Source organism: Rissa tridactyla, chromosome 1 (genome assembly GCF_028500815.1).
Source record: "Rissa tridactyla isolate bRisTri1 chromosome 1, bRisTri1.patW.cur.20221130, whole genome shotgun sequence".
Classification (NCBI taxonomy): domain Eukaryota; kingdom Metazoa; phylum Chordata; class Aves; order Charadriiformes; family Laridae; genus Rissa; species Rissa tridactyla.
The window spans coordinates 67,253,678-67,278,931 of NC_071466.1; the positions used below are offsets into that span (position 1 = coordinate 67,253,678).

At 47.9% G+C, this 25,254-nt stretch overlaps 1 protein-coding gene and 1 long non-coding RNA gene across 6 annotated transcripts in view; one reads left to right on the forward strand and one right to left on the reverse strand.

The window, feature by feature from the left end:
* Positions 1–821: 821 nt before the first annotated feature.
* Positions 822–6,089, reverse strand: LOC128904361 (uncharacterized). The gene is made up of 3 exons (XR_008464483.1): positions 5,895–6,089; positions 2,501–2,566; positions 822–955 (listed from the first exon to the last, which is right to left on the reverse strand). It is a non-coding gene; the product is annotated as an uncharacterized LOC128904361 (long non-coding RNA).
* A 5,055-nt stretch (positions 6,090–11,144) lies between these two features.
* ARHGEF7 (Rho guanine nucleotide exchange factor 7) overlaps positions 11,145–25,254 on the forward strand; it is a 126,522-nt gene continuing 112,412 nt past the window's right edge. For 2 of the 5 annotated variants that reach the window (XM_054189260.1, XM_054189270.1), the window contains exon 1: positions 11,145–11,467. In XM_054189260.1, coding sequence (XP_054045235.1) covers positions 11,303–11,467 — 165 coding nt within the window. In that variant the 5' untranslated portion in view covers positions 11,145–11,302. The remainder of the gene's footprint in view (positions 11,468–25,254) is intronic. The other 3 variants (XM_054189215.1, XM_054189234.1, XM_054189224.1) reach the window with 2 other exon arrangements.

Below are 25,254 nucleotides of genomic sequence, written 5' to 3' on the forward strand. Positions count from 1 at the left end.
GGTCCAAACACAATGTTTCATTTATTAAATTAATAATTTGTTGCAACTTCTGTGTAAAGACCAACCTTCATTTACATCAATATTCAAAATCCGGAAAGATTCAGAACAATTTTCCCTGAACATGAATTATTTCTTCATGCATTAAAATCAAGAAGAGAGAGAGAGGAAGGAACATCCCTATAAAGTTCCCCTTGGAGTTCTCTCCATCGACTTTTAATTTGGGAAAAATGAAACTGGTATTCAATGGAATGAGGCAAGGAGTGTGGGAAAATGTACAGTCTTCCTGAATTGATGTTGCTCTCGTCATTTTGCACTTGCTCCATACACAGATGATCTCTGGACCCAGTCTCTGCACGGCAGGACAGTGCAGTGGTGCATGGTGGTGTATGATCAGTCTTCTAAAGCAACAGAGAAGCATCCTTCTTGGAAAGATGCTAAGCACGGATTCGGAGGGGTGCTCCCATATCGGAGCTGATCAATGGTCCGGTTCCTTTTTTAAGGAAATAGGAGCAGTGGACGAGGTCTCTGGCTTTTCATTTGCCATTTCAGAACATTATGAATGACAGGAAACAGCAATGCTTTACTTTTCTCTTGAAATGTCTCATGTCTGTATGGAAGATGTGTTCAAAAGACTTATTTTCATGTTGGTTTGAGCAAAAGCAGTGCAGTCATACAGCCACAACAGTGGTTGCTTGCATTTTTCTCGTAGCTGGTTTAGGAAACAACCCAAGCTTGAAGTTAACTTCTGAACAGCTTTAATGTCAAGAACAAGAAGTTGAAACTGGCACGGGGCAGCACATTTGCGAAAGATCTGGTGGCTCAACCTCATCTGTGCCATTTCGGTTGAGTTGTCTGAGCTTCAAGTCAAGGATGGAGTGGTCCCTGTGAAAGTCCACATTCTGTGTCTGTACTCGTCCTATACAGATTTCTATGATCAACTCCATGGCCTGGGAAACTGCACCCAAGAAAATAAGGTGTTACCTTTTAAATGTTATTCAGCTACAGCTTTGATAGCAGGGTTTAGCAGGTCCACAGAAGTTGCAGGCAGAAGTTGCCACAGATGAAATTTGCCTGGCTTAGTAACGTTTTTTGAATCAAAGATAATATGAGGTTTCATACTTTGTGTTTAAACCAGTACTTTTCCTTTGTTTGTCTGAAATTCTACTAAAATAGAAAAAGAGATAGAAGTGGGCTTAGAATTTTTTCATCACTCCTTTCTAATGTAAAACTCCTAGTAACTTAGTGAGAGTTTGCTTGAGCATGAACTTTCGTGTTTGGCTTCTATATCAACTAATTAAATAATCCTATTTCCAAGGAGTATTGACCAGTAGACACAAATGTATATACTGGAATGTAATGATGTTAAACTAATCATTACTGGTCCAGACAATCCTGTGAGTTTGGACGGGACGAAATGATGAGAAAATGATGTGGGTTTGAATCGCAAGGGCTACACACAAGTTCAGGCTTTTTTTTTTTAACCAACATCCCACCATTTTTTGCAGGCTTTGTCTCATTTCCTAGTATATATTTGGAAGGCTAAATAGCTAGCTCAAGTTATTTTGGTGGTGCTATTTCTTCCCCGTGGCATTAAGCGGTGACATTCGATCCACAGCAGCACAGCCAAGCAGCAGTTGAGGGTCTCTGCGTACACGAGTTATGCCAGACATCAAAGCGGGAGGCTCACATTTAGGTCTGACCCCGCCCATATTATTAAATTTAAAGATGATGTCAATACTGTTGCGAATTACATATCAAATATAAATTGGTTACACAACATTTCTGAATGTTTAAATTGCCTCAGATTGCCTCAATTGGTGTGATTAGACGGTGAATATAATTTACATGTTGAGCAGTGGAAAAATCCTTCCTTGTACTAACAAGGATACATTAAACAATGTCTCCAGCCGGTTTCCTTCCCTTAATGTCCTTTGCTTCTTAAGTTATTGTTTAATACACTTCCTAATCCTAAATTAGTGCAGGTAGGACTGATTTAGTACTATTTGGCACTGATGTAGCTATTGCACGTGTTTTTTTCTGACCGACATACGTGATAAGAAGCTTTTCATTTCTGAACTGAACAATTACAGACTTGTTTTGCTGTTGAACTGAATATGCAAATAATTATGAGGAAAATAGGCAATGCTCCCAGGAAATCCTCTGGTTTCCAAGTCTAGTCCAATTAGTAAAGAAGGAAGCTTTCTTACACAGCTTTTATCATGGTCTGTTTCACTGATCAGATAGAAAGTATTAACAGAGATGGGACTGAACACTCTCCAGATTGAAAAGTAACTAGGTATAGAGTCAATCCATTATATCAATTACTGATTAATGTAATACAGGCTTATAAATATCATCACATCGAGCCATCACATGTAACATGCTGAAAATACATAGAGAAATATATAGAGATCTGTAGTGCTTTGAAGGTGCCCTAGAAAGTCCAAGGTAAACACTATAAAACTTATTTTGCTTAATTTAAAAAGAGATTTTATCTTACCTATGCAATGTCTTTCCTTTTTGTAGCTATATCTGACGAGGCTGGAATACACCTTCTGGAAAGGGGCTGAAAGGTGCAGAAATAATGACTGCAGAGCTGTCTTTCAAAATATACTTTACATGATTACAGAAACTCTCCATTGCGAGCATAGCAAACATGGACAAAGAAAAAGGAGACAAAAATTTCAGACAGTCTTCAGCCCAGGGTTCTTACAATGTTTAATAACCCAGTTCTTGTGTTTAAAAGCAGGAATATCCCATTACTTTGTTGGAAACACAAGGTTTAACACAAGGCCACTGAGTAATGAAAGCCTGACGCTCTCCTTCACAAGGGGCATTTGTATATGGGGTAATAACTTCAGTGGGTTACACCTGAAATATGCCAGGACAATATGGCATAGGAAAATATGGCATATGGCATGTGAGGGCAGACCTTATAGATGGTTTGTTTGCTAAATGACGATGTCACCTAAGCTTGGGAATCCTAGAAAATCCAGCGTGTCAGTGACTCTTACTTCTCCTTTCTAATGAGCTGGGGTGGGATGCTGTGTGCGCACCTTGGCTTTTATAAAGTTGTAGGTCTTTAGGATGCAAGGCCTCTGGAAGACCTGGTTTGGCAAGCTGCTTGTGAGAATGCACTTTGTAGTTTTATTTGGCCAGAATTAAGAGCACTGAAAGTGGTAATCGCTGCAAACAGGACTATAAAAGCCAAGGAAAAATATGCAAGGCTGCGGTTCTTAAACAGTGGGACCTTAAAGAGAAAAAGGCAGGGGGACTGAGCTGAGCAGCCATCACCACAATCCATTGGGTGGGTGCAGTTTTGATCAGCAAAAAAAGAAAACAGCCAGAGGTGCCCGGAGATTCTGCGTCGAAGTGCAAGATTTGAGCTGCTGCTGTCTGTCTGTCCTGTCTGACGCGGCAGCAAGCGGCTTCCCCAGCTGGGCCTCAGCCCTCCTCTGGGTACCCAGCACCTTTAATCTCGGGAGGTAAAGCCCTTCAGCAGGGCTTGTGCTGGAAGAGTTTATTTTGCATTTGGTTTCTTTCAAAAGGAGCACTTGGAGAACATCTTGCTGCTGACTGAGAGGGTCAGAAGTAAATCTGAAGTGAGCCAGTGATGATACAAAGTCTAGAACCTAAACGGATATAACATAAATATTGGATCATGGGGGCTGGAAGGGTGCAGATGCTAACTGTAAGGCAGATGGTGACATTTATTGACTGCAACATTTATTGACTGTAACATTTATTGATGGATCATTAAAAGCCTTCTATCGCCTTGGCACTTCAGTACCTGCTGCATAGGAAATAGACATAGTCAACAAATCGTACTGTAGGACTAAAAATAAAAAGCTCCATCAACTCACATGGTCTTCTGCAAAAATAGTCTGGAGAGCACTTGAAAGCTTGGTCGAGCCGACAGACGCTGCGCTGAGCTTTGCTGCCGGCCAGGCCGCCAGGGGCAGCGGGTTCCCCAAACCCTCCCCTAAGCGTGCCCCGCTGACAGTGCCGGCCAGTGCAACCCCTGCACCCCACGAACAGCAAGGGTGACCCAGCAGAGGGCAACGCCTAATGTGTGCGACAGCGATTTTCCATGTGAATGGGGAGCGATCCACTTTTATAGTTTTGTCACACGTACCCGGTATGTTGACCACTCCTACAACTGCGAATAAGAATCCTCTTGCAAACCTCAGCAGCTAACCAATGCCATCAAATTACCTGATCAGTCCTCATCCTCTTTTCTGGGGTGCATTAAAAACAGCGTGGCCAGCAGGTCGAGGGAGGTCATCCTCCCCCCTTACTCTGCCCTGGTGAGGCCACATCTGGAGTACTGTGTCCAGTTCTGGGCCCCCCAGTTCAAGAAGGACAAAGAGTCCAGCGCAGGGCTACAAAGATGATCAAAGGGAACGGAGCACCTCTCTTATGAAGAAAGGCTGAGGGACCTGGGTCTGTTTAGCCTGGAGAAGAGAAGACTGAGAGGGGATGATCTCATCAATGCTTATAAATATCTAAAGGGCGGGTGTCAAGAAGATGGGGCCAGAATATTTTCAGTGGTGCCCAGTGACAGGACAAGGGGCAACAGGCACAAACTTGAACACAGGAAGTTCCATCTCAACATGAGGAGGAACTTCTTTCCTTTGAGGGTGGCAGAGCACTGGCACAGGCTGCCCAGAGAGGTGGTGGAGTCTGTGTCTCTGGAGACATTCAAAACCCGCCTGGACGCGTTCCTGTGCAACCTGCTGTAGGTGACCCTGCTCTGGCAGGGGGGTTGGACTAGATGATCTCCAGAGGTCCCCTCCAACCCCTACCATTCTGTGATTCTGTAATTTGCACTGGGAATAAAGTGCAGCAATGTTATCATGAATGTGCTGATGGGAGAGTTGCACATTTTCTTGCTCCTGCTCCAGCATCTCTGTGTTTTCCTCCCCTCTCCCATCCCATGGGAGCCCTTCCACCCTTCTGTACTTCAGAAATGTGTTGAAAACTGTCTGTCTTCTGCCAAGGACTTTGGGGTAAAGCGGAGGACAGGCTATTCACACCAGTAGCAGGACACTACTTCACTCTGGTAATGGCTGCATGTTTAAAAACAAAAGAGGTATAGATCTGTAGCAAACTTTTATAGGATTGAAAAATATGAATAGAAAAGGAGTCTACAAAATATGTCCAAGGGTCACGATGTGTAGCTTCCAACCCAATGGGCCTGTATCACAGAGAAGAGGATTTCCTTCTATTAACCTAGTTTACTAAGTGAATTTTCCATGCGGCAGTGAACCAGTGTCATTAGCATTCACCCTGAGTGAGAGAATGGCTTTGACTGTGCTTCTGCTTATTTGACTTCTCTCACTAAACCTTATCCATCATGATGAATGCTTGGCCCACTTTGATGCTGGTAGGCATAACGCAAAGTCTGCTGAGGAGCGGAGCCTGGGCGAAGTCCAGTCCCTGCTACTGCAGTCAACTCATATAATCGCTTTAAACCCACTCATTGTATTCCCCTCTGAAAACAGTTGGGTTATTTGCCCCACTAGTTCTTATCATCACTGAAGATTTTTATGGCTAGAAGAATCAAATAACTTTTTCTGATTTCCAGCAGAAATTTATTCGGGACCTGTTTATATCCACTTGTTCTTGTGCTAGCATTGTTCTTAAGATTAAATAGCTTCTTGCCTGTCTCTCTGTGATATTTACCCACTGATGTATTTATAGACAGCCCTCCTGTCCCCTTTCTCAGGCTTTGTTTCGCCAGGGCAAACAAGCCAAGCTCCCGTGGGATCACTGTCAGTCTCCTAATGACTCTGTTTCAGTGTGATTTAATTTTTCTGGAACATGAGTGTCCAAGTCTCTGTGCTACACTCCAAATGAGGTTTTATTAACGACGCTGTAACACTCTTTCTTACCTTTACTTTGCCCCCAGATTCTTCATCAGGTACATCCTAGAATCCAATTTGCCCTTTTTATGGATGGTCATGTTGGTCCTCTGTAATCCGAGCTCATTGCAAAAGTTTTGGAGCTCGCTGTTTAAAAAATGTCACGGATTCGTCAACTTCAAGGGAGCTGTGACAACTGCCACCAGCTGGGGATCTGCATCTGATATTTCAGCTTGCAGGACACAGCTCTCTCTGCAGCTGGCCCGAAACGGTGGAGCTCACTGCCAACTCCCCTCCCCCAAGACCTTCCCCAGGGGGAACCACTGATTTGCTTCCGCCCGGCCTGCAACGTTAGAAAAGCACTTACTCCATCTCATGCTAACAGAATACCAGGCAAAATTTGGCAAATGCTATTGATTCAGTATGCACACGTTAAACAAAAAAAAAAAAAAAAAGAAAATATCAGGTCTTTTTGTTTTGTTTAAATTCAACACATTTTCAGTCATTTTAGCCATTTTGATTTCTGGCCGTTCAATTCTTGTCCTTCATTTCTTTCTCAGTCCTCAATAAGTGTGAATAAAACTTTTGAAATGGCAATTAAAGTAGATTTTTTTTCCGTGGAGAGAGCCTATGTGTGACTTCCCTGCTGCCCATTGTCCTTCTTCGTTTCTTCCTTTCTCCGATCTATGCTTCATCTTCTATCATCTGTGATTATCCCTTCGTGGCAAGGACCTTGGTTTTATATTCATCTCTGCCTAAAGCAGAGACACTTTTTATTGGTTTGTGGAGGTATACAGAATGTGGCGGATCAATGCCATTACCCTGAGCTGCACTTAGAAGACAAAGGCAGTGTAGCTTTTGAACTGATGCTCTCGGGAGCACGGAAGAAAAAGCGACGTTTTGGGCTGCCATGGATTTGCCAGAGGACTCAGCGGGTATTTCCAGCCGAAGTTCATAGCCAGAGTAAAAGCTACAAAAGCACCAATGACTGTGATAAAACTTGTAACATACAGAATTGTCTTAGTTGCCCTGTCAAATGAAGCGGATGTTAACACAAATTTCGACTGCTAAGACTAAGATCATGAAGGACCTGGCAGCAGCCCAGGCTCTGAGCTCGGTCAGAGCATGGTGCCAGTAGGCTGCATTGATTTAAAACCAAGATGTGATGACAGTATTTCTACTTTTTGAGTAGATCCTAAAGGCTCTTTCCCAGGAAGTAGTAGACCAAGTGGGCTAGAGGCCTGAGAGATCTGAAATCCATGTCCAGGGGGAATAAATCAGGGAGCTGAGCTCTGGGGCATCCCTCTCCCAGCGGAAAGCCCTCACCATCCTCAGGCATCCCTGTTTTCCCTCAGGCCCTGCAACAGGTGCCAGCAGCCCCCATGAAAGAGAGATGTTTAAAAGCACCTTTTCCTTAGCTTTTTTTTCTTTTTGGGATTTGCTTGGACGTTTCCACATACAGCACATTGCGTGCCATGAACCCTGTTTGAGGGGCCAAAGTCTGCTGGGCCCCGCCATCGCGCTGCGCTGGAGCTGAGCATTGAATCACAGAATCACAGAATGGTAGGGTTGGAAGGGACCTCTGGAGATCATCTAGTCCAACCCCCCTGCCAGAGCAGGGTCACCCAGAGCAGGTTGCACAGGAACGCGTCCAGGCGGGTTTTGAATGTCTCCAGAGACACAGACTCCACCACCTCTCTGGGCAGCCTGTTCCAGTGCTCTGCCACCCTCAAAGGAAAGAAGTTCCTCCTCATGTTGAGATGGAATTTCCTATGCTCAAGTTTGTGCCCGTTACCTCTTGTCCTGTTGCCGGGCACCACTGAAAATATTCTGGCCCCATCCTCCTGACGCCCAACCTTTAAGTATTTATAAGAGTTGATTAGATCCCCCCTCAGTCATGTTTTTTTCCAGACTAAAAAGACCCAAGTCCCTCAGCCTTTCTTCATAAGAGAGGTGTTCCAGTTCCCTAATTATCTTTGTAGCCCTTTGCTGCACCCTCTCCAGCAGTTCCCTGTCCTTCTCACGGCAGCCCCAAGCATCACCCTGCTGTCGCCCTTCGTCAAACACCCACTCTGAGCATCCCTTGTTCGTGATTTTGCATCAGCACTTCAGCTGCGCTCTGTGGGGTACTCATTTATTTACGCTCCATCGACAGGGTTTCTCAGGACCAGAAATTTTGCATCTGCCTGTTAAGATAATGAAATAATTGGTTCTCTGTTGTGGTTTCTTTCTCCATTGTCACCTCTGCCAGTACAACGCAGCTCATGGATCTGCCTTCCTGAGTTCACCACCACCATCTTTGGCTTATAGATTTAAACTGACGCCTTCAAGCTGACAGGTAGTCGGCAAACCAGCAGCAAAGAGAGCTGGTGACACTGAACTTGTGACGGCTGGTTTCAAGTAACTGCAAAAGACCAGCTGCCCTACAAGCCTTGAGATACTTTTGAAAGGTAGGTTTAACTGGACATGGAAATATATCTCTGAGTTTAATATTAAAGTGTTGCTTTGTTGGGGCAAGGTTTTTACTCAGGGGGATGTAAACCTCCCTAGGCTAAAACTACAGAGATAATTACATATAGCATGGGAATCCCAGCACAGTCATTGATCCAGTGTGACCCCTATATAGCTAATTACAGACTGCCAAGGCAATTTCTGTTCCAGTCGGACCGATATTTAATTAGTCTCCTCCCCATTGAAACCCTGACCTTGTTTGGCACAGGGAAAGCAGAGTCATATGGCCGGCCACAGCATCTCACTGCTGCTGCAGGGGCAGGCAGGCAGGCGAGGTATTCACAGCTGAAAAAGAAAAATGGCAAATGAGAGTCCAAAATAAAGCAGCAGCTTTCTCTGCCTCCCATTTCCTCCTTCTCCCGCTCTCCCTCCTCTAAAACCTGTTGCTCAGGCTAAGAGACTAAATAAAACCCGCAGAAGTACAATTGCCTTTTGGTGACTTTCAGTTAATGTATAGCGCAGAAGAGAGGAGGTATCTCTACTGGTAACTTTTTGGTCAAATTGAAAACCGGCAATTTATTCCTGCTGCTTTGTCTTTCAACCATTTGCTAATCAGTGGCAGAAACTTACCTTCTACCTCATGCCTACCCTGTTTCCTTAGTAACTTCTCGTAAGAATATGACAAAAGCTTGGGAGAAGCCAAATAAATTGTCAACTGCTTAATCTTTATTTACGGAAAATGATGCGCTGTTAAATCTACTCGATCTCTGCCAAAGCTGGCTGACGTATTTCATAGAATATTTTTTTCTCTCTTGTTCACAAAAAAAAAGGGTCCAGATATTATTAAACTGAAAAAAATAATCAAAATCTCAAAATCTCTTTGCTTGCGTAAAGGGATTTAAGACCTGGAAGTTACCTGAACCGACATATGTGCTCCATATCTATCCTTTATTTATGAGAGTCAGTACCAAAATTACTTTTTCAGCTGTGCATATATTTAAAATGTTTTACAGAAAAAGCTGGTTAAAATCATGCCTCTTGATGCCTTCAGAAAGAGTTTAGATTGCTTAAACATTATCACAATGGGTGCTTAAATAAAGATATCATCAGTTGGTGATTTAGAGGCAAAAGTGGGACCAAAGTCAGGACAGAAAGAGAATCAGAATGGCTTTAATTGTGAAATAAAGAAGAAGGAGTGCAGATTGGCCATAATGATATGTTTCATTGTTTGTGATACTTCAAAACTCCCACCATGGCACGGGTTCCACTTGCTGGATGGGGCAGATGCAAAATATCCGTCTGTCCTACGATGCTGCGGGATAAACGCTCAGGACAGGGGCACACGGGAGGAAAGGATAAAACAAGGGAGCTGTGCAGAGAGTTTGAGTAGTTTGCAGTAAATACCTTGTAGGGGAAAGTCTGTTAAGACAGGAAGACAGGAAGAGATTGGCATGCTCCTAAATCTTTTGGGCACTTCCACTTTTTTCCCTCTAAAGATTTGGAAACGGTTCCCGCACCGGTGGCAAGGTTCTTTCAAAAGTCTCCAGGTAGGCCATCCACACGGCTTCCCGATGGCAAACACTAGCCATGCTTGTGTTCTTCATAGCTAACTGGCTCTTGGGTGGGAAACTGTTGCTCAAAATATATATGGAAAGGGTGAAAGACAAAGTTTCGAATGATGCTAACAAATCTGGGGAGAGGTATCACCCCTCAGGCGTCACAGTTTAAGGAAATCTGTTTCTATTATGGATTAGAAGGAGATTGATTATCTCGTCTGAGATCCAAAGGCACCTCTGTCTTTCTGGCATGTGGTTTGAGAGGGGACGCTGGGCCAGGAGAAGAACCCTCCAGAGATGCTGCTCCGGGGCTGTGGTGGCAGCGGACACGATGAGCTGGGCTTGAAGAAAAACCAGAGAGATGAGTTCTGGGTTGGGCACGACCCCTCTAACACTGCCTTGATGGCAGCTCTGCCCCTCGAGGGGGTTGGGTGGGCTGCGAGGGGAAGGACCGCGGTGGCATCACCTCCACAGCGTGGTGGGGGAGACCGATGGCGACAGAGGGGCCCTGGGGAGCCTGTGTTGGGTCTCAGCAAGAAAATTAGTGATTGCATGCAGGGTGCTGTCCAAGCAAAGTCTGGAGGAATGGGGTTTTGCCGGAACAAAGAGCACGGGAATGCTTTCACCGCTCTATTTCAGCTTAGCCTTCCCAGTCCTTCCCAGCGTTGACACTGGCTCCCCGGCCGGTGCCATATGCTGCCCAGGCGGGAAGCACAGGGCAAGCTGATGGTGTGGTGGCGGGGCCGGAGCCCACCGGGGCGAGCCCTAACGGGGACATAACGGGCTTCCTCGCGCACGGCAACGGCGACCAAAAAAATGGAGTTAACGGGATCGGCCCGGACAAGAACCCGCTGCCCGTGGCCCCGGAGGGCGGCGGTGTCGAATCGGTTGCCCTTAGCCCAGCACTAAAGGCCCGTGTGGGGTCCGAAACGAGGGTCCGGGAAAGGTGGCCACCGGCCGCTCCTTCCCCCGAGCCCCGCTGCGCGCCCGCGGAGGCGCCGTCCGCCCGCTAGGGGGCGGCCGCCGCCCGCCCCGCCGCCTGCGGGGGTCGGTGCGGGACGCGCCGCGGGGGGGGGCGCGGGGCGGGGGGGGGGAACGGGACGGGGACGCGGAGGGGTGCGGAGCGGCGCGCGGGTGTCCGCGGGCGCGCTGCCCCCGCGCGGCGGGGCCGCCCGGCCGCCGCTGCCAGTGATGTCATGGGGCGGCGGCGGCGGCGGCGGCGTGGGGGGGGGTGGGTAGGCGGGGAGGAGGCGGCACTGCAGCTGCATGTGTCTGTAGCGGCGGCGGCGGCGGCGGGGCCGGGGCGTCGTCATCTGCATTCACATGGGGGCGGCGCCGGCCTCCGCCTGAAGCCCCCGCCCGGGGAGACACAAAAACCCACGCGAGGCGCGGGGCGCCGCGACCCCCGCCCGCCCCGCCGCCGCCATCGCCATGAATTCGGCGGAGCAGACCGTTACGTGGCTGATAGCCCTGGGCGTGCTGGAGTCGCCCAAAAAGACCATCTCCGACCCCGAGGGCTTCCTCCAGTCCTCCCTGAAGGACGGGGTGGTGCTCTGCCGCCTGCTCGACCGCCTGCTCCCGGGCACCATAGACAAAGTAAGTGCCCGGCGACCCCCCGCCCCCCCCGCCCCCGCCAACCCTCCTCCTCCTCCCCGCCGCCGCCCTTTGTGCAGCCGGGCCCGCCACCCCTGGACCCGGCCTCGCCCGCCGCCGGGCCCCCCTTTTGCGCCGCCTCCGCCCAGGCGGGGGGTCCCCGGGACTGGGGGTGGGGGGTGAAGGGGGCGGTGGGGCGGGCGGAGGGGGGTCGTCAGCCCCGGGGGGGTCCGGGGCGAGAGCGGGGAGCCCGGGCTGGAGAGGGCTCTCCCCTTCAGGGCCAGGATTTTGCAAGTGTTTTACATTAAAAAAAAAATAATATATATATATGTATAAAATATTCTGCTCTCCACGTGTGGATGTGCATGGGAGAAGCTTTTGGGGTTTGTTTTTTTTTTTTTTTTTTGGGGGGGGGGTTGTTTTTGGTGGTTTATGGACCTTTCCTGGCGTGCCGTGAGCTGGCTGTAAACTTGTCTACGCAACTGCCGGAGCGGTCGGTGCCTCACCTCGCTCGGGAGGTGATGCGGCTCAGCCCCTTGAAGGACACCTTAGCGTTTGATGCTGAGTTTTCTTGAAGGCTGTTTTAGCGTTATTTGGGTCTTTTACTGCTCGGGGAGCCTGTGAGGAAAGATAAACCTCGTCCTTTTTGGGTTGAAAAAACACATTACAGCTCCGTTCTACGTTGCGTTTGAAGAAAATGTACTCTGTCAGGTAACTTTTCTGTGTTAGGTGCGTGCGTATGTAATTCCTGTTGTAGCTCAGCTGGGGGGGGGGCTTGATTTTTGACACTGTGCCCCAAGACCTGGGACGGTGCTGTGTCTCACCTGGTGCTCAACAGCGCGAGCACGCGTAGCGACCCGCGTATTGACAAAACTTTCCTTATGAGCCAGCACAAGGTGGCTGAAGAGAAGATTGATGAAGGTCATCTGCTGTGCTGATGGGGAAACTCTTGGCTTGAAGATAACGCTGAGTTTTTCACCTTTTTGGAGATGGCAGACCACTCCAGGCATTGGAGCCTGCTGACAATGGGCTTTTGTTACCTTTTGTGGCTCTTCTTCAAGTAGTCCGCTGACCCACAAAGTTGAAACCCGGTGCTTTGAGCTGGGTAGGGCACTGGAGTGGGCTGTCTCCCTTCAGTTCTTCAGTTGGCCACCAACTGGGGTTGCTGTGTTGTACTGGAGCATGGAGGTCCTGGTCCTGCCCTGGAGTCCCACTCTGCTGGATGTGATTAGGTCATTCCTGCCCACCTAAGTCACAAGCAAGTCAGGAGGCAGCATGGGGATACGGAGACCCTGCAGGATCCTGTGGCGCTATCAATGGCTGATCGAAGGGATGAGAGCAGGGGCAGCGTGTCATCGTTGGTGTGAGCGTGGGTAGCTTGGGGTCCACCATGGTGACCGGTGGAGCTAGCTGGGACAGCTAAAGCCACTGCTGCCTGCTTTCCCTGCCACCATTTTCCCAGAAGAGGCTGTTTGGGCAATAGAGCTGAAGAGGACGTGTGTCCGCCCCTTGAGGCGTTGAGGCTTTATGGCTGTGGTATGTGAGGTGCGCACTGAGCTCTGGGCTGTAAACTGCGTCTCTGGAGCAGGTAAATGTCCTTCTCTGGTGTCTGGGGTGATGCCTGTGACATGGGGATGCGGGCAGGGACCCCCTCAGCGTGGGGATCCCCCACCTGCTCGGTCAGGCTCTGCCTGTGCCTCCCAGACTCTCTTGCGTGGTGGCACCAAGCCCAAGGAGGGTCCATCCCACCACGCTGCTCCAGGCACCCTCTCTGAGCACCTCTCTAAAATCTTGGGTTTTGGGTCCTGAGCTTTGGGGCAGAAAAGGTCTTTTGTCTTGAGCCTACTGAAATGGGGTCCTGAACTCAATTTGGGAAACGGGCTCTGCTGAGCAATGGAATAAATAAAGAAGCACGACAGAAATGTTAGAACAGCGTTTCCCAACTTAAAACGTGCTTTTCTGTGTATGGTATAACTAGGAGCGGGTGGGTTAGAGTGAATGAGAAGTTCTCTTTTCTTCTCGCGTCGGAGGAGCGAGCACCTCTGGTGTTCGGGCAGGGCTTCCCCACACGGCCCCCGCACCCAGCGGAGGGAGGGTTTGCAGAGGGGCACAGCTCCCCACAGCCTCCCTTGACACCGGCCGGGGGGGTTGTCACGAACCTGGAGGCATGGGGTTTGCAGGGGGTGGTGTGCGGGCTGGGATGGTGGCCAGGGTGGCAGGAGAGCTGGCACTTGGCAACCTCCCGCCTCCCCGAGCTCGCCCCGCATCAAGCTGGGCACTGGGACGGGCGGCTGACGGAGGTCCCAGCCAACCTGGTGCGTCTCCTCCAGCTTTGGCTTAGTTAAAGTCTGGAGAGAAATAACCCTTTTTAAAATTTTTTTAAATTTTGTTGTTGTTGCTCTAGGGGCACTCTACCTTTTGTGAGGGGAACTGTACTTATTTTTGTGGGCCTTTCACATGGCGCTTTCCAATTCATCAGTGGGTCTGAAAGACTCATGAACTCATTTTCCCATCCAGCTTTGTGAATATTCCTATTCTACAGACTCAGAGTATGTACCACATACTACTTTCATACTCTCAGCTACCATTATGAGTCTGAGCTATTTCCATAATACCTTTTTCTTTTTTTTTCTAATTAAAACATATAAAATCTATATCCTTTCCTGTATTCTATTACTTTTTTCAATGTCTTTTTTGCTACTACTGTTCACTGACATCATATGTTTTTATACTGAGTGCATTTTAAAATAAGCCCTTTTATTCCTTATTTGTCCTGAAAGACTCCCGTTCAAACTGGACAGTTTTGAAGTCTAAAAGATACAAGGCTTGTCCCACAGATGTAGACTGTTTCAGTTCTTAAAATCATTTGAGATCATAACTTTCTATAAATATCTGACATCAGCAGACACTCTGAAGACTCACAGAGCTCATTTTTCTGTAAATACAAAGCAGTAACTAAAACCAAAGAGAACATTAAAAAAATACAAATTATAAATAAGAAGGCATGTTTATCAGTTGTTTTTTTTAAAAGATGTTTTCTAGAAAAGGCTATAAATGCATTTCTTTCTTTCAATAACTGCTTTGAAAGAGGATTCAATATGTGCAGGAATGCAATAATACATTTTTTTGGTGTTTTCTGCTTTTTAAAGCCTCTGGGTACCCTAAGAATAATTAGAAGAAGATTTTTAGTAAAGGTTCTGTGACCATAAAAGGAATCAAGCACTTGAAGGTCAAAGAACAGATTTTTTTTTTTTAAGTCGATAAAGCAAATTAGTGGGTTTGAAGGCTGTTTAGTATGTTCGTTCTTTAGATTGCTGTGTATTTCTATGCCATCCTTGCACAGAATAACATACAGAGCTTCTTGTCAGGAAGTTTTGGCTGAATTTGTTTACATTGCGTTCGTCTTCTATCTTGAACAACAGCAAAGGACAGATATTAAATTCACCAGATTCCGAGAACTCTGAATGAAAATACTTTGGAAATTAATGTTATTACTGACTGTTTCTCTCATTTTTTGGGCTCCCATTTAATGTCATTGTGATTCCTTTGCATTTTGAGAGAGAGCATGACAGGGTAAAACACAATAGTTGGGTTAGGCAGCGTGATGGTACTGCTCAATAACCTTATCCTGAACGTGGGAAAGGAACAAAAGGGAGTGCAGTAATTAAAAAAAAAAAAAAAGCAAACCAAAAACAAAACAAAAGAACCCCAAACGAGAACAACAAGCCCAACAAAACCCACAACAGCTTCCCCCAGCCCTGACCCAACCCAGCCATGTCTTAGTTTCTTAAAGCTCGGAGATCCATAGTGAAATGCCCTGGTCGGCTGATCTGCCCCGAAGGATCTGGGATTGCCAAATTCAAGTTGTTCGAATGAAAAGCTGCGGTTTCAAGTTACAGGATTTCGACCCCGCGCTGCAAAATCAAGTTACTTTGATGGTGGGGGAGAGGATCCCCGCGGAAGCATTGCAGTGCAGTTGTCTGCCGCTGAGATGCTTTGCCTCGCAGAGATCATTTTCCAGACAGATTCCTCCATCGCAGACCAGTTTGACCCACTTTTGGCGTTGTAAACAGAGATCAGAACTGGAGCGGGAATTTTCCTTGTCATATGAGGCTTCGCGCTCCATTAAGTTTTGTTTGTACTTTCATTTTTGGTCAGCTGTTCGACAGAAAGCATCATTTGGAGCACAGCTTTCTTTCGTTTCAGGGAAAATAGGGAAGATGTGTGGTGGGGGGATGTGATGCAGCAGCCGTTTGCCACTCTGTGGTCCCCCCCGTCTCCCTTCAGGGGCTGCCGGAGGGGGGCGAGAGCAGCTGGTTCCATGCTTTGAAGCTAGGGGATGGGGAAGCATGGCTGGGTCTCCATCGAACAGACCATCCCCAGCCCTTCCACCGGGCAAATGGAGGATCAAACAACCCAGGAGCTGCTCTGCTACACGTGGGGGGCTGATCCGAGACACGGCCCCTTCCCCTCGCTGCTCCCGAGGCGCGAGGAAGTCCCTGGGAAAATAAATACATCTCTCTCTTGCTGTCTGAGACTTGGTGGAAGAAAACTTTGTTCTCCGCTACGGAGGACGGGGCGCTGGTGTCAATGTTAATTTGGTCGTTGATTGGGATAGAATCAGGACTGATGGCAGCAAAGATTAGGATCTTTTTATAAATACCTCATATATTGGTATTATTTTAATGGTGGAGGTCTTTGGCTAAACCAGGCGTTCTGAATTGTAGGTTAGGAAGAAATTAACTCTTGGTGACCTGCAGGGCAAGTGAATCGCGGTGTATGAGTGTGGACACTGCCGAAGTGTCGGGGTCCCCGAAAGGAGGGTTGGGGCTGCCATGTGCGGCAGCCGTCTCGCCAGCCTTGTCCTCGCAACGGGTGTGAGCACCCACAGCTCTGGCAAGGGGAGGTCTATGTTCCCTTGTCTCTGACTCCACACAGGTGTATTGGGGCCAAATACTTCTGTCCTGTTGTCACAAGGTGTGACTTGAATGTGGTATTCCAAGTGTTGCAAAGGAAGAAGGAAGGGAAGGTGTTGGGGAGCCAGAGGTAATAACAAGCGGTGATTTTTGCAGCCCAGTACCTTTGGAGAGGGTGCAGCCCAGGCAGAGCTGAGGAACTGTGGTGAGCATCCCACCAGCGGTGCAGAGGTTACTTCTAAGGTAGCAGTTGCCAGGCCCTGGTTGCCCCCCCAAGCAATCTGAGTTTGGGAAATTCTTCCGGCAAGATGGCTCTGCCCCTGCAGCCCTGCGGAGGCTCTCGGGGTCTGCCTGGCTGAACCGAAGGACTGTCCTGCCTTCGCTCACTGAAATCCATGAGGAAGGTATTGCAGACGCCGGTATTGCAGCAGCAGCAGAAGGTCATTGTAGGACTAGACCTGGGAGGCAGGAAGCAAAATCTGCATTTTAATGTGCATATGCTCTCTCCCCCCGGCAACAGTCCTCACGGAGAGCCTCCCAAGGAGATTATTGTGCTTCTGGCAAGAATAATCCGTGCCGGCAGCTGTGCAAGCCGTGGCTGCGTGCTCGGGGAGCACTGGCGTGTGTGCGGATGCTGTTGCTCCAGGGTGGAAGCACTGCAAGGGCAAGCCAAGCGCCGGGGGAAAGTTATCCCGAGCGAAGTTGTTAAGAGTGCCTTTTTCCTGAATACGTGCTATTCTCGTAAGCGTTACTGTGAGCTTTGTATGGGATTGTTTGGTCCTGTTACGGAGTTGTCATTGGCCACGTTGTCATTTACTGTGTTACTCCTATTGCCTCGTGAGAGCAGGGGTGCATGGATACACTGAAGGAGAATTCCTGTGCTTTTCCCATCTATGCACTGGCTCTGTAATTCTGGTGACTGGGATGTTATCCAGAGAAACACAGTCTGCCTGTGTGTGCTGAGGAAGCAGAGGACTTTTATCTGTGTTTGCTGTTTTCCTTGAAAATCAGACCCTATTAATGCATAAGGGTCTAGACTGAATTAAATAAGGGCATGCCAGACCCTGAGAAGAGTGGGAAATTAAGCCAACTGTTAGCGATTAAATTGTTTTTGTGAGAAAATACAGAAAGATAATGTAGTTTTGCTGGTCTTACTCTCATTAGTGCCCTTTCCAGAGTTTCTAGATATGTTCTTTCTAGGTCTGTGCATAATATGGACAAGAGAAAAGGCAATTCCTTAGCCCTTAGGTGCCCTACTGCTACCCAGACCATCCTCCGAACGCTGTGTCTGTGTGGGGAAAAGGAAGAGCTGTGGGGATGCCACCAGCACGCTCCCTCTGGTTACTACTGCATGCTAGTGGCTGAGGGCATCACATATTTCAGCTGAAAATGTTGAAGCTTGTAATTCAAGCCTCAGAAAAACTGGAAGCCTGAATTGAAGTTTCCAAATTATGTATGTATATAAGTGTATTTATACAGATATATGCACACACATATATGTACTTAAAATCTGGCTTTGAACCAATGAGGGGAATTCAATATACATCTTTCTTAAATAATAATTTTAATTAGTCATTACCTAGTGGCTGTGATTTGAAGAGCTGGAACCTTAAAACATTTCAAGCATGACAGGGCTTGCAGAAATACTGTGAGCTGGCAGCGGCGTCAGTCTTGCACCTTGGCTGGCTGCGCTTTACTGCCTGATCCTCAGCCGGTGTGACACTCCCGCGCTCTCCCTGGCTTTGCCACCTGGAGCAAAGCCACCTCCCTTCTCTCCGCGTCTCTTGGGATAACGTGGCTGCTGCCATCACCCACCGCTGGCACTGCAGAGTCGAGAAGGGGTGGCCGGCCTCATCTGCAAGAAGTTCCTGTGGCACCGCTCCTCATCACGGGCTTTTGGCCCCTGGTGGGCAGAGTCCCCTCTCGGCTCACGAAAGGCTGCTCGGATATTAAGAGCGTTTCATTCAGGTCTCCATTTTCCGGCTCTGCAACGAGCGCCGTCAGGCAATGTTGGCAGCTTGCCCAGGAGAAGGTCTCCATTGTAGGGCTTTGGTAGTCCTACGGAATATTTCCACACACGGAGGGGGTGGAAAAGCAGTAAAAAAATCAGATACACCCCCCGCCCCGGCCCCCCGACGGTGCAGCTGTGCTGACAGAGAAGTGCTTTTGTTGGCTTCGTTAATGTCACCGGGGGAAGCGGTACCGTTAGACTGGCAGAGGAATTCCCTCTCTGGCATATGTTACATCCACACTGAGGAGCGATGCCAGCATATCTAGCAGCAGAACTCTCCCAGTGTAAACAAACCCTGAGTGATTGCACTCCTGAAGCCCGAGCTCGCGCTGCACCGAGACAGCGATGCTGCGCGGGAAAGGATGTGGGCTTTCCGTCAGGAGGGGTGCAAAATCTCTACCCACCAGCCTCCCTTCGCAGGGGCACGCCAGCGAGTGGAGCTCCCAAAATACCTCTTTAGGTAGGTTCTCCCACACCTGCGGCAGCGCTTCACTGGGCTTTTTCCAGTCGCTGACTTCAGGGAAATACATGTCTTCCTGCGGGCACCTAACGCTGGCACCCCTGGAGCTCCGCAGCATGAGACTGGTAATATTGCAACTGGGGCTGGTGACTAATGGAAACTTGAGGAAACAAAAGTACTGTCTGGAATGTGCCTCAAGAAGAGCGTGGCCAGCAGGTCGAGGGAGGTCATCCTCCCCCTCTACTCTGCCCTGGTGAGGCCACACCTGGAGTGCTGTGTCCAGTTCTGGACTCCCTGGTTCAAGAAGGACAGGGAACTGCTGGAGGGGGTGCAGCAAAGGGCTACCAAGATGATTAGGGGACTCAAACACCTCTCTTATGAAGAAAGGCTGAGGGACTTGGGTCTTTTTAGTCTGGAAGAAATATGACTGAGGGGGGATCTTACCAATGCTTATAAATACTTAAAGGGTGGGTGTCAGGAGGATGGGGCCAGGCTCTTTTCAGTGGTGCCCGGCAACAGGACAAGAGGTAATGGGCACAAACTTGAGCATAGGAAGTTCCACCTAAACATGAGGAGGAACTTCTTTCCTTTGAGGGTGGCAGAGCACTGGCACAGGCTGCCCAGAGAGGTGGTGGAGTCTGTGTCTCTGGAGGCATTCAAAACTCACCTGGGTTCCTGTGCAGCCTGCTCTGAGTGGCCCTGCTCTGGCAGGGGGGTTGGACTAGATGATCTCCAGAGGTCCCTTCCAATCCCTACCATTCTGTGATTCTGTGTAATGTCCTGGTGCCCTTAACTTATGGTGTTTGTATCTTAGGGCTTGGTCAAATACCCACCTCCTGGGGGTAAGTTTATAGACTTCGATGCAAATTTGATCAGGCTCCAAGGGAAGTAACGAACGTGCAGTACTTCCATGGCAAAGAACATACTGTTTTCCTGAATATTGTTTAATACAGGTGCAAATCTGAAGGGATGTGCTGAAACAGCTGTGTCAGTTTTACAGTATCACTTTCACAGGGCAGATGAAAGAAAAAAGTGTCTCTAGTTGTTGTGTAAGACTCAAAGAACCAGTTTATCAAGGCTGCCACAGACCTGGCTGGCATTTTAACCAAACTGTAAATTTCCTTTACAAACTTATCTGAACTTAGTCTTTGAGGGCTATTTCCAATAAGGGACTGAGGCAGCTAGAGCAGCACATCAGTGTGTGTGGATGTAGGTCACTGTTAATGAAGGCTGGTCAAGCAGGTGAGCATTTCTGAACACATGCAGAAGAACTCGAACAGCTGGAGGAGTCTTCAGTCAGCCAAAGTGCTCCTGGTTTCTATTGGGTTTGCGTGTGGCAAGGTTTTTGTAGCGGGGGGAACTACAGGGGTGGCTTCTGTGAGAAGCTGCTAGAAGCTTCCCCCATGTCCAATAGAGCCAATTCCAGCCGGCTCCAAGATGGAGCTTCCACTGGCCAAGGCTGAGTCCATCAGCGATGGTGGTAGCACGTCTGGGGTAACATATTTAAGAAGGGGGGAAAAAAACTGCTGCGCAACAGCAGCTGGGGGAGAGGAGTGAGAATATGTGAGAGACATCAAGGTCAGTGAAGAGGTCAGTGAGAGGGAGGAGGTGCTCCAGGTGCCAGAGCAGAGGTCCCCCTGCAGCCTGTGGTGAAGACTATGGTGAGGCGGGTTGTCCCCCTGCAGCCCATGGAGGTTAACAGTGGAGCAGATATCTACTTGCAGCCCATGGAGGACCCCATGCTGGAGCAGGTGGATGCCCGTGGGGGAGGCTGGGACCTCATGGAGAGCCTGCGCTGGAGGAGGCTCCTGGCAGGACCTGTAATCCTGTGGAGAGAGTAGCTCATGCTGGAACAGGTTTGCTGGCAGGACTTGTGACCCTGTGGGGGACCCCTGCTGAAGCAGTCTGTTCCTGAAGAACCTCACCCCGTGGAAGGGACCCACACTGGAGCAGTTCATGAAGAACTGCAGTCCGTGGGAAGGACTCACATTGGAGAAGTTTGTGGAGGACTGTCTCCCATGGGAGGAACCCCACACTGGAGCAAGGGAAGAGTGTGAAGAGTCCTCCTCTGAGGAGGAAGGAGCAGCAGAAACAACATGTGATGAACTGACCACAGCCCCCATTCCCCATTCTCCTGCACCACTTCGGGGGAGGAGGTAGAGAAAATTGGGAGTGAAGTTGAGCCTAGGAAGAAGGGAGACGTTGGGGGAAGGTATTTTAAGATTTTATTTATTTCTCATTACCCTGCTCTGATATGGTTGGATTAAACTAATTTCCCTGAGTCGAGTATATTTTGCCTGTGGTGGTAATTGGTAAGTGATCTCTTGACCCATGGTCCTTTTGTTATATTTTCTCTCCCCTGTCCAGCTGAGGAGGGGGAGTGATAGAGCAGCTTGGTGGGCACCTGGCTGCCAGCCAAGGTCAACCCACCACATGGTTCCAGGTGCTAAAGCAGGGTGGAAGTTGAGGAAGCATGGAGCTGTGGCTGATGAGTCAGCATGGCCTGTTGGACAGTAAAGGAAGAGTGGTGGGATAAGGTTGTGTGGTAGAAGAGTAGGGCTAAATGTGGGATTGGAGTTGCTGGTTTGGAAGGTGGTGGTGTGTGGTCTGAGGTAGGACAGATGGAAGGATGGCGTACAGGGACTGGTGTGGAGAGGTAGGATGTGCAGCAGAGGAGTGTTGGATGTGGGGTTAGCCATGCTGATGGCTGTGGAACAAGGCAGTGGGATCTAAGAGCTGTTACTGTGGCTGTCACTAATAGTGGTGTCCAAGGGCAAGAGGTTTGGGAACCTCCATGCTAAATTATTTCATAAAAAGAGGGCAGCTGACACTTCTCAGAGAGTGACAGAACTCAACACTGTTGAGTTCTTCCAAAGGACACTTAAAGGACTTTTCTAAGTCCAGGAGATGACTGGAGTTTGTGACACTAAGCAGTTGGAAGCTCACTGTGTGAAAATCCTGGATGGGACCAAGAACGTAGCTGCACTCTTGCTTTTGCCTTCTACTGTGCCTTAGCTCATGGTTAACTTCAAGGCTCGCTATTGTTCTCAGCATAGAAGAATTTTAGGGCATGTTTTGAGGCACCTGCCTTCCCCTTTGTGTTGTGTGCAGAGCCTCGTGAATTCTTATGTGAACCCTGGAAATTTAAAATTTAGGCACCTCAGTGCATGTCTTGTAAGAGCTTCAGTCTTTTACTGGATCTAGCTCTTACTATCTGTGCTGACTGCCTGCTGCTGCATTTTAAGAGCATGTGTTTCCTCATGCCAAAATACAGGTGTCTAGCACACACTAGCTGCTGTGTGGCTTATTATTGAAAAGTTTGTGGGCAGCAGGTTTTATAGGTTGGGAAAAGTCAGTTCTAAAGAGCTACAGCACGGGAGAAGCAGTATCGTGGTAAGGTCTGGTGCTCCATCAAGACACCTGATTTTAAAACAAAACTGCACTTTGCTGAGAATCCTGATCCATGTTTTTAGTTTAATTATAGCATCCTGCTAACATCACCTAACACCACTAGCGAGACGTGTGATCCATCAAGTGGTTGGGCTCAACTACAGAATGCTCCTAACTTAGAGACGTGGAAGATGCGACCCTTTAAAGTGCAGCTGTGACTCCTGTTGTCCTGGGAGGGAGCATGGGGCTCCATCCATCCTCCTCTGAGCCCAGCTCTGATCGCTGATGACAGGGGGAGCACCACACCTGCCATCGGTCCCTAGCAATGGATGCTTCCTCAAGAAGCAGATGATGTCTTCCCATGTAGCTATGGAGGATGCCGCTGTGACACCAGTCTTTCTTTTCCATCCCTGCCGGGTGCAGTTTGTGAGGGGGGGGGTGCTCTGGGACTGTGGACAGAGCAGGAAACTCAAATGCCCCAAGGGATGGGCCCTGTTGGGCATGGGTGCAGGAGCAGGCAGGAGGCAACACAGTTGGGATCGGTGGGGAGGGAAGGAACCTGCAGGAGTTGCTGGAGAGTGAATCACCTGCAACTTTGCAGCCCAGGTTAGCGTGAGAATGGCCTGTCTTCCTCCTCATTATTATTATTATTTTTTTAAATCTTATTTTTGTCCCTGACCACGAACCCTGGTGACAAACCCCAGCCTGTAGCGCTTGTGCAGCAGGTGTTTGCCTCTGTGCCACCGTGCTCCATCGGAAGATCAGTTGCCCTTGGTGTTGTACCTTGGCCACTCAAAGGGGCTGGACGGAAAACACAGCTGCTGTGGGACCAAGTGTGATCAATAGGACTCTTTCATTTAGTTCATTTATAGTATTTTTACTGATTAGATTGTGGTAATGCTCTGTGTGTACAAGGTGTTCTGAAACCTGGAGAGAAAACTGTTTCCTGCTGCGAGGTGGATACGATGTAAAAGGCTCCAGGCAGGGTCAACAGGGTGCGGGAAAAATGATCCAGCCCACTGGACGAGGGCACTGTCCTCTGTCACACCCTGTCCCTACAACGCCTCCCTTTGGGACTGCATTCTTCTGCGATGCTCTTCACAGTGCAGGGTTGCCTCTTCACGGGATTTTCCCCTAGTATCCCTACTTGAGGGCTGAGTCTTTGAACTTCAGGCTTGGGCAGCTGTACTCCTGAACAGGATGTTTTTCAGTGTCTGCTGGACGTGCCTACTGGTCTGCAGCTACCTGTTATGTTCTCTATTAGTTTCTGCTTGCTAGTAACTAAGATGGTTGTCTTATGTAGTAAACCATGTTGTACATACTGTATGCCATGCTAGATAAATTATTTATTTATTTATTTATTTATTTTAAACTTCTCTGTAGTAACCCTGCTGTCATTCAGTCTCTTCCTGTTGCCCTCATGGTAGATTCTGTTTATATTTAAAGACCTCATACACCTCTCTTCCTTTGACCCATTTTGTCAACTTGTTGAACAGACAAATGCAAGTAAATGGCTAGTTTTCTATACATACAGCTGAAGATGTTTCCTACTTTTTATTAATTTCTCATTGCAATCAAAGGACCATTGTTTGTGGGTTTTTTTTGAACTTGTTATTTTATACATTCCTTACTTATTTTCTTCATATACTTTCCCTGTCCGAATGAACTAATGGTAGAATTTTTCATTTTTTCTACGACTGCCCCAGTCATATACATTTCCTTGATCCTGTCTTGTCTCCACTTTGTCTTCTTTTAATGCATTTGTTGATTAAAATCATAGACTTAAACTGATCAAAACGGATGTAATGTTTAGCTATGTGCCATCTATTTGTATCACACCTTGTTCTCCATCTTTTCTGGCTGGCAGAAGAGGTACTGTGCTCCTTGATAGCTGCAGAGCATCACATAAGTGTCCTCGTTGAACTATCCGTGATTTCTAGAACTACTCCCTGAGAGATTAAATCTTAATCAGAACCTGTCCCTGAACCATGAAGAAGCGGTTTAAACTGTTCTTGCTCTGGGTATTACCTTCCATTTGTCTCTTTGGATTCCACTGTGGAGCCCCGGTCCCTAATTAAGGATCTGTGAGGTCCCTCTGGAATCCTTGTCTTTTCTAATTACTATTAACCTTTTTTATTTGTATTACTAGAGCACGTAGAGGTTCCAGTTGGACACTGAAGCCTCTTTGTACTAGGAGTCGTATAGACATATAAGAAGAAGACAGTCCCTATTAACGAACTAACGGTGTTAGTCTATGAAAACAAGAGGGTGAAGCAAATACTGGAGAGGAAAATATGTAACCTCTTTATTTCTTTGGCTTTATGTAAATGCAATCTACTTCTTATTAAGCTAAGTAATTTTGGAGTATGACCCTACTTTAATTTTATTTTGTTTGTCCTTTCTCTCTGAGTGTATTTGCCTTTTTTCAGGCAGATTAGGACTTAACCTGCCTGTGGTCTGCTTGCATTTATGTTCTGTTAGTTTTTGAATAGTCTGTGAGGCTATAAATGTGATCTGTGAGAGAGAGGTCACCCTCCTGAGCTTCCTATAACTGTATGTAAAGGATGCCGTGTACCAGAAGTGTGATTTTCACATGGGCTTTGCCCACATAATTGCACTTTGAGATTCTGTCAGGAGTTCCGAGTTTGTGACTCGGGTCCCTCAGCGTGTTTCTCAGCCATCTGTAGGAGACGGTTGCCAGAATCACATTAAGATTTTCCAGGTAAATAACGGGTTTGCTTCTTCTTATGGGATCATTAACACTTTAAATTTTTAGCAGGCTACAAATGCTAAGATATTTTTAAATTCTTTACCCATACGCTTCTGTCTCCTACTAGATAAAAATGCCAGTGTAGCCAGAGCTGAGAAAATGTAGCCTGCTTCTCGCATTGACCCTGAAGTCTTTTTCCCTGTTTTGTAAGGGAAGAAATGGCATTTCTAAAGACTTACTGTAACTTATTTTATTCTTTTGAGGGAAGATGATTTTTTGAAGTAGAGGCATGCATTAGAGTGC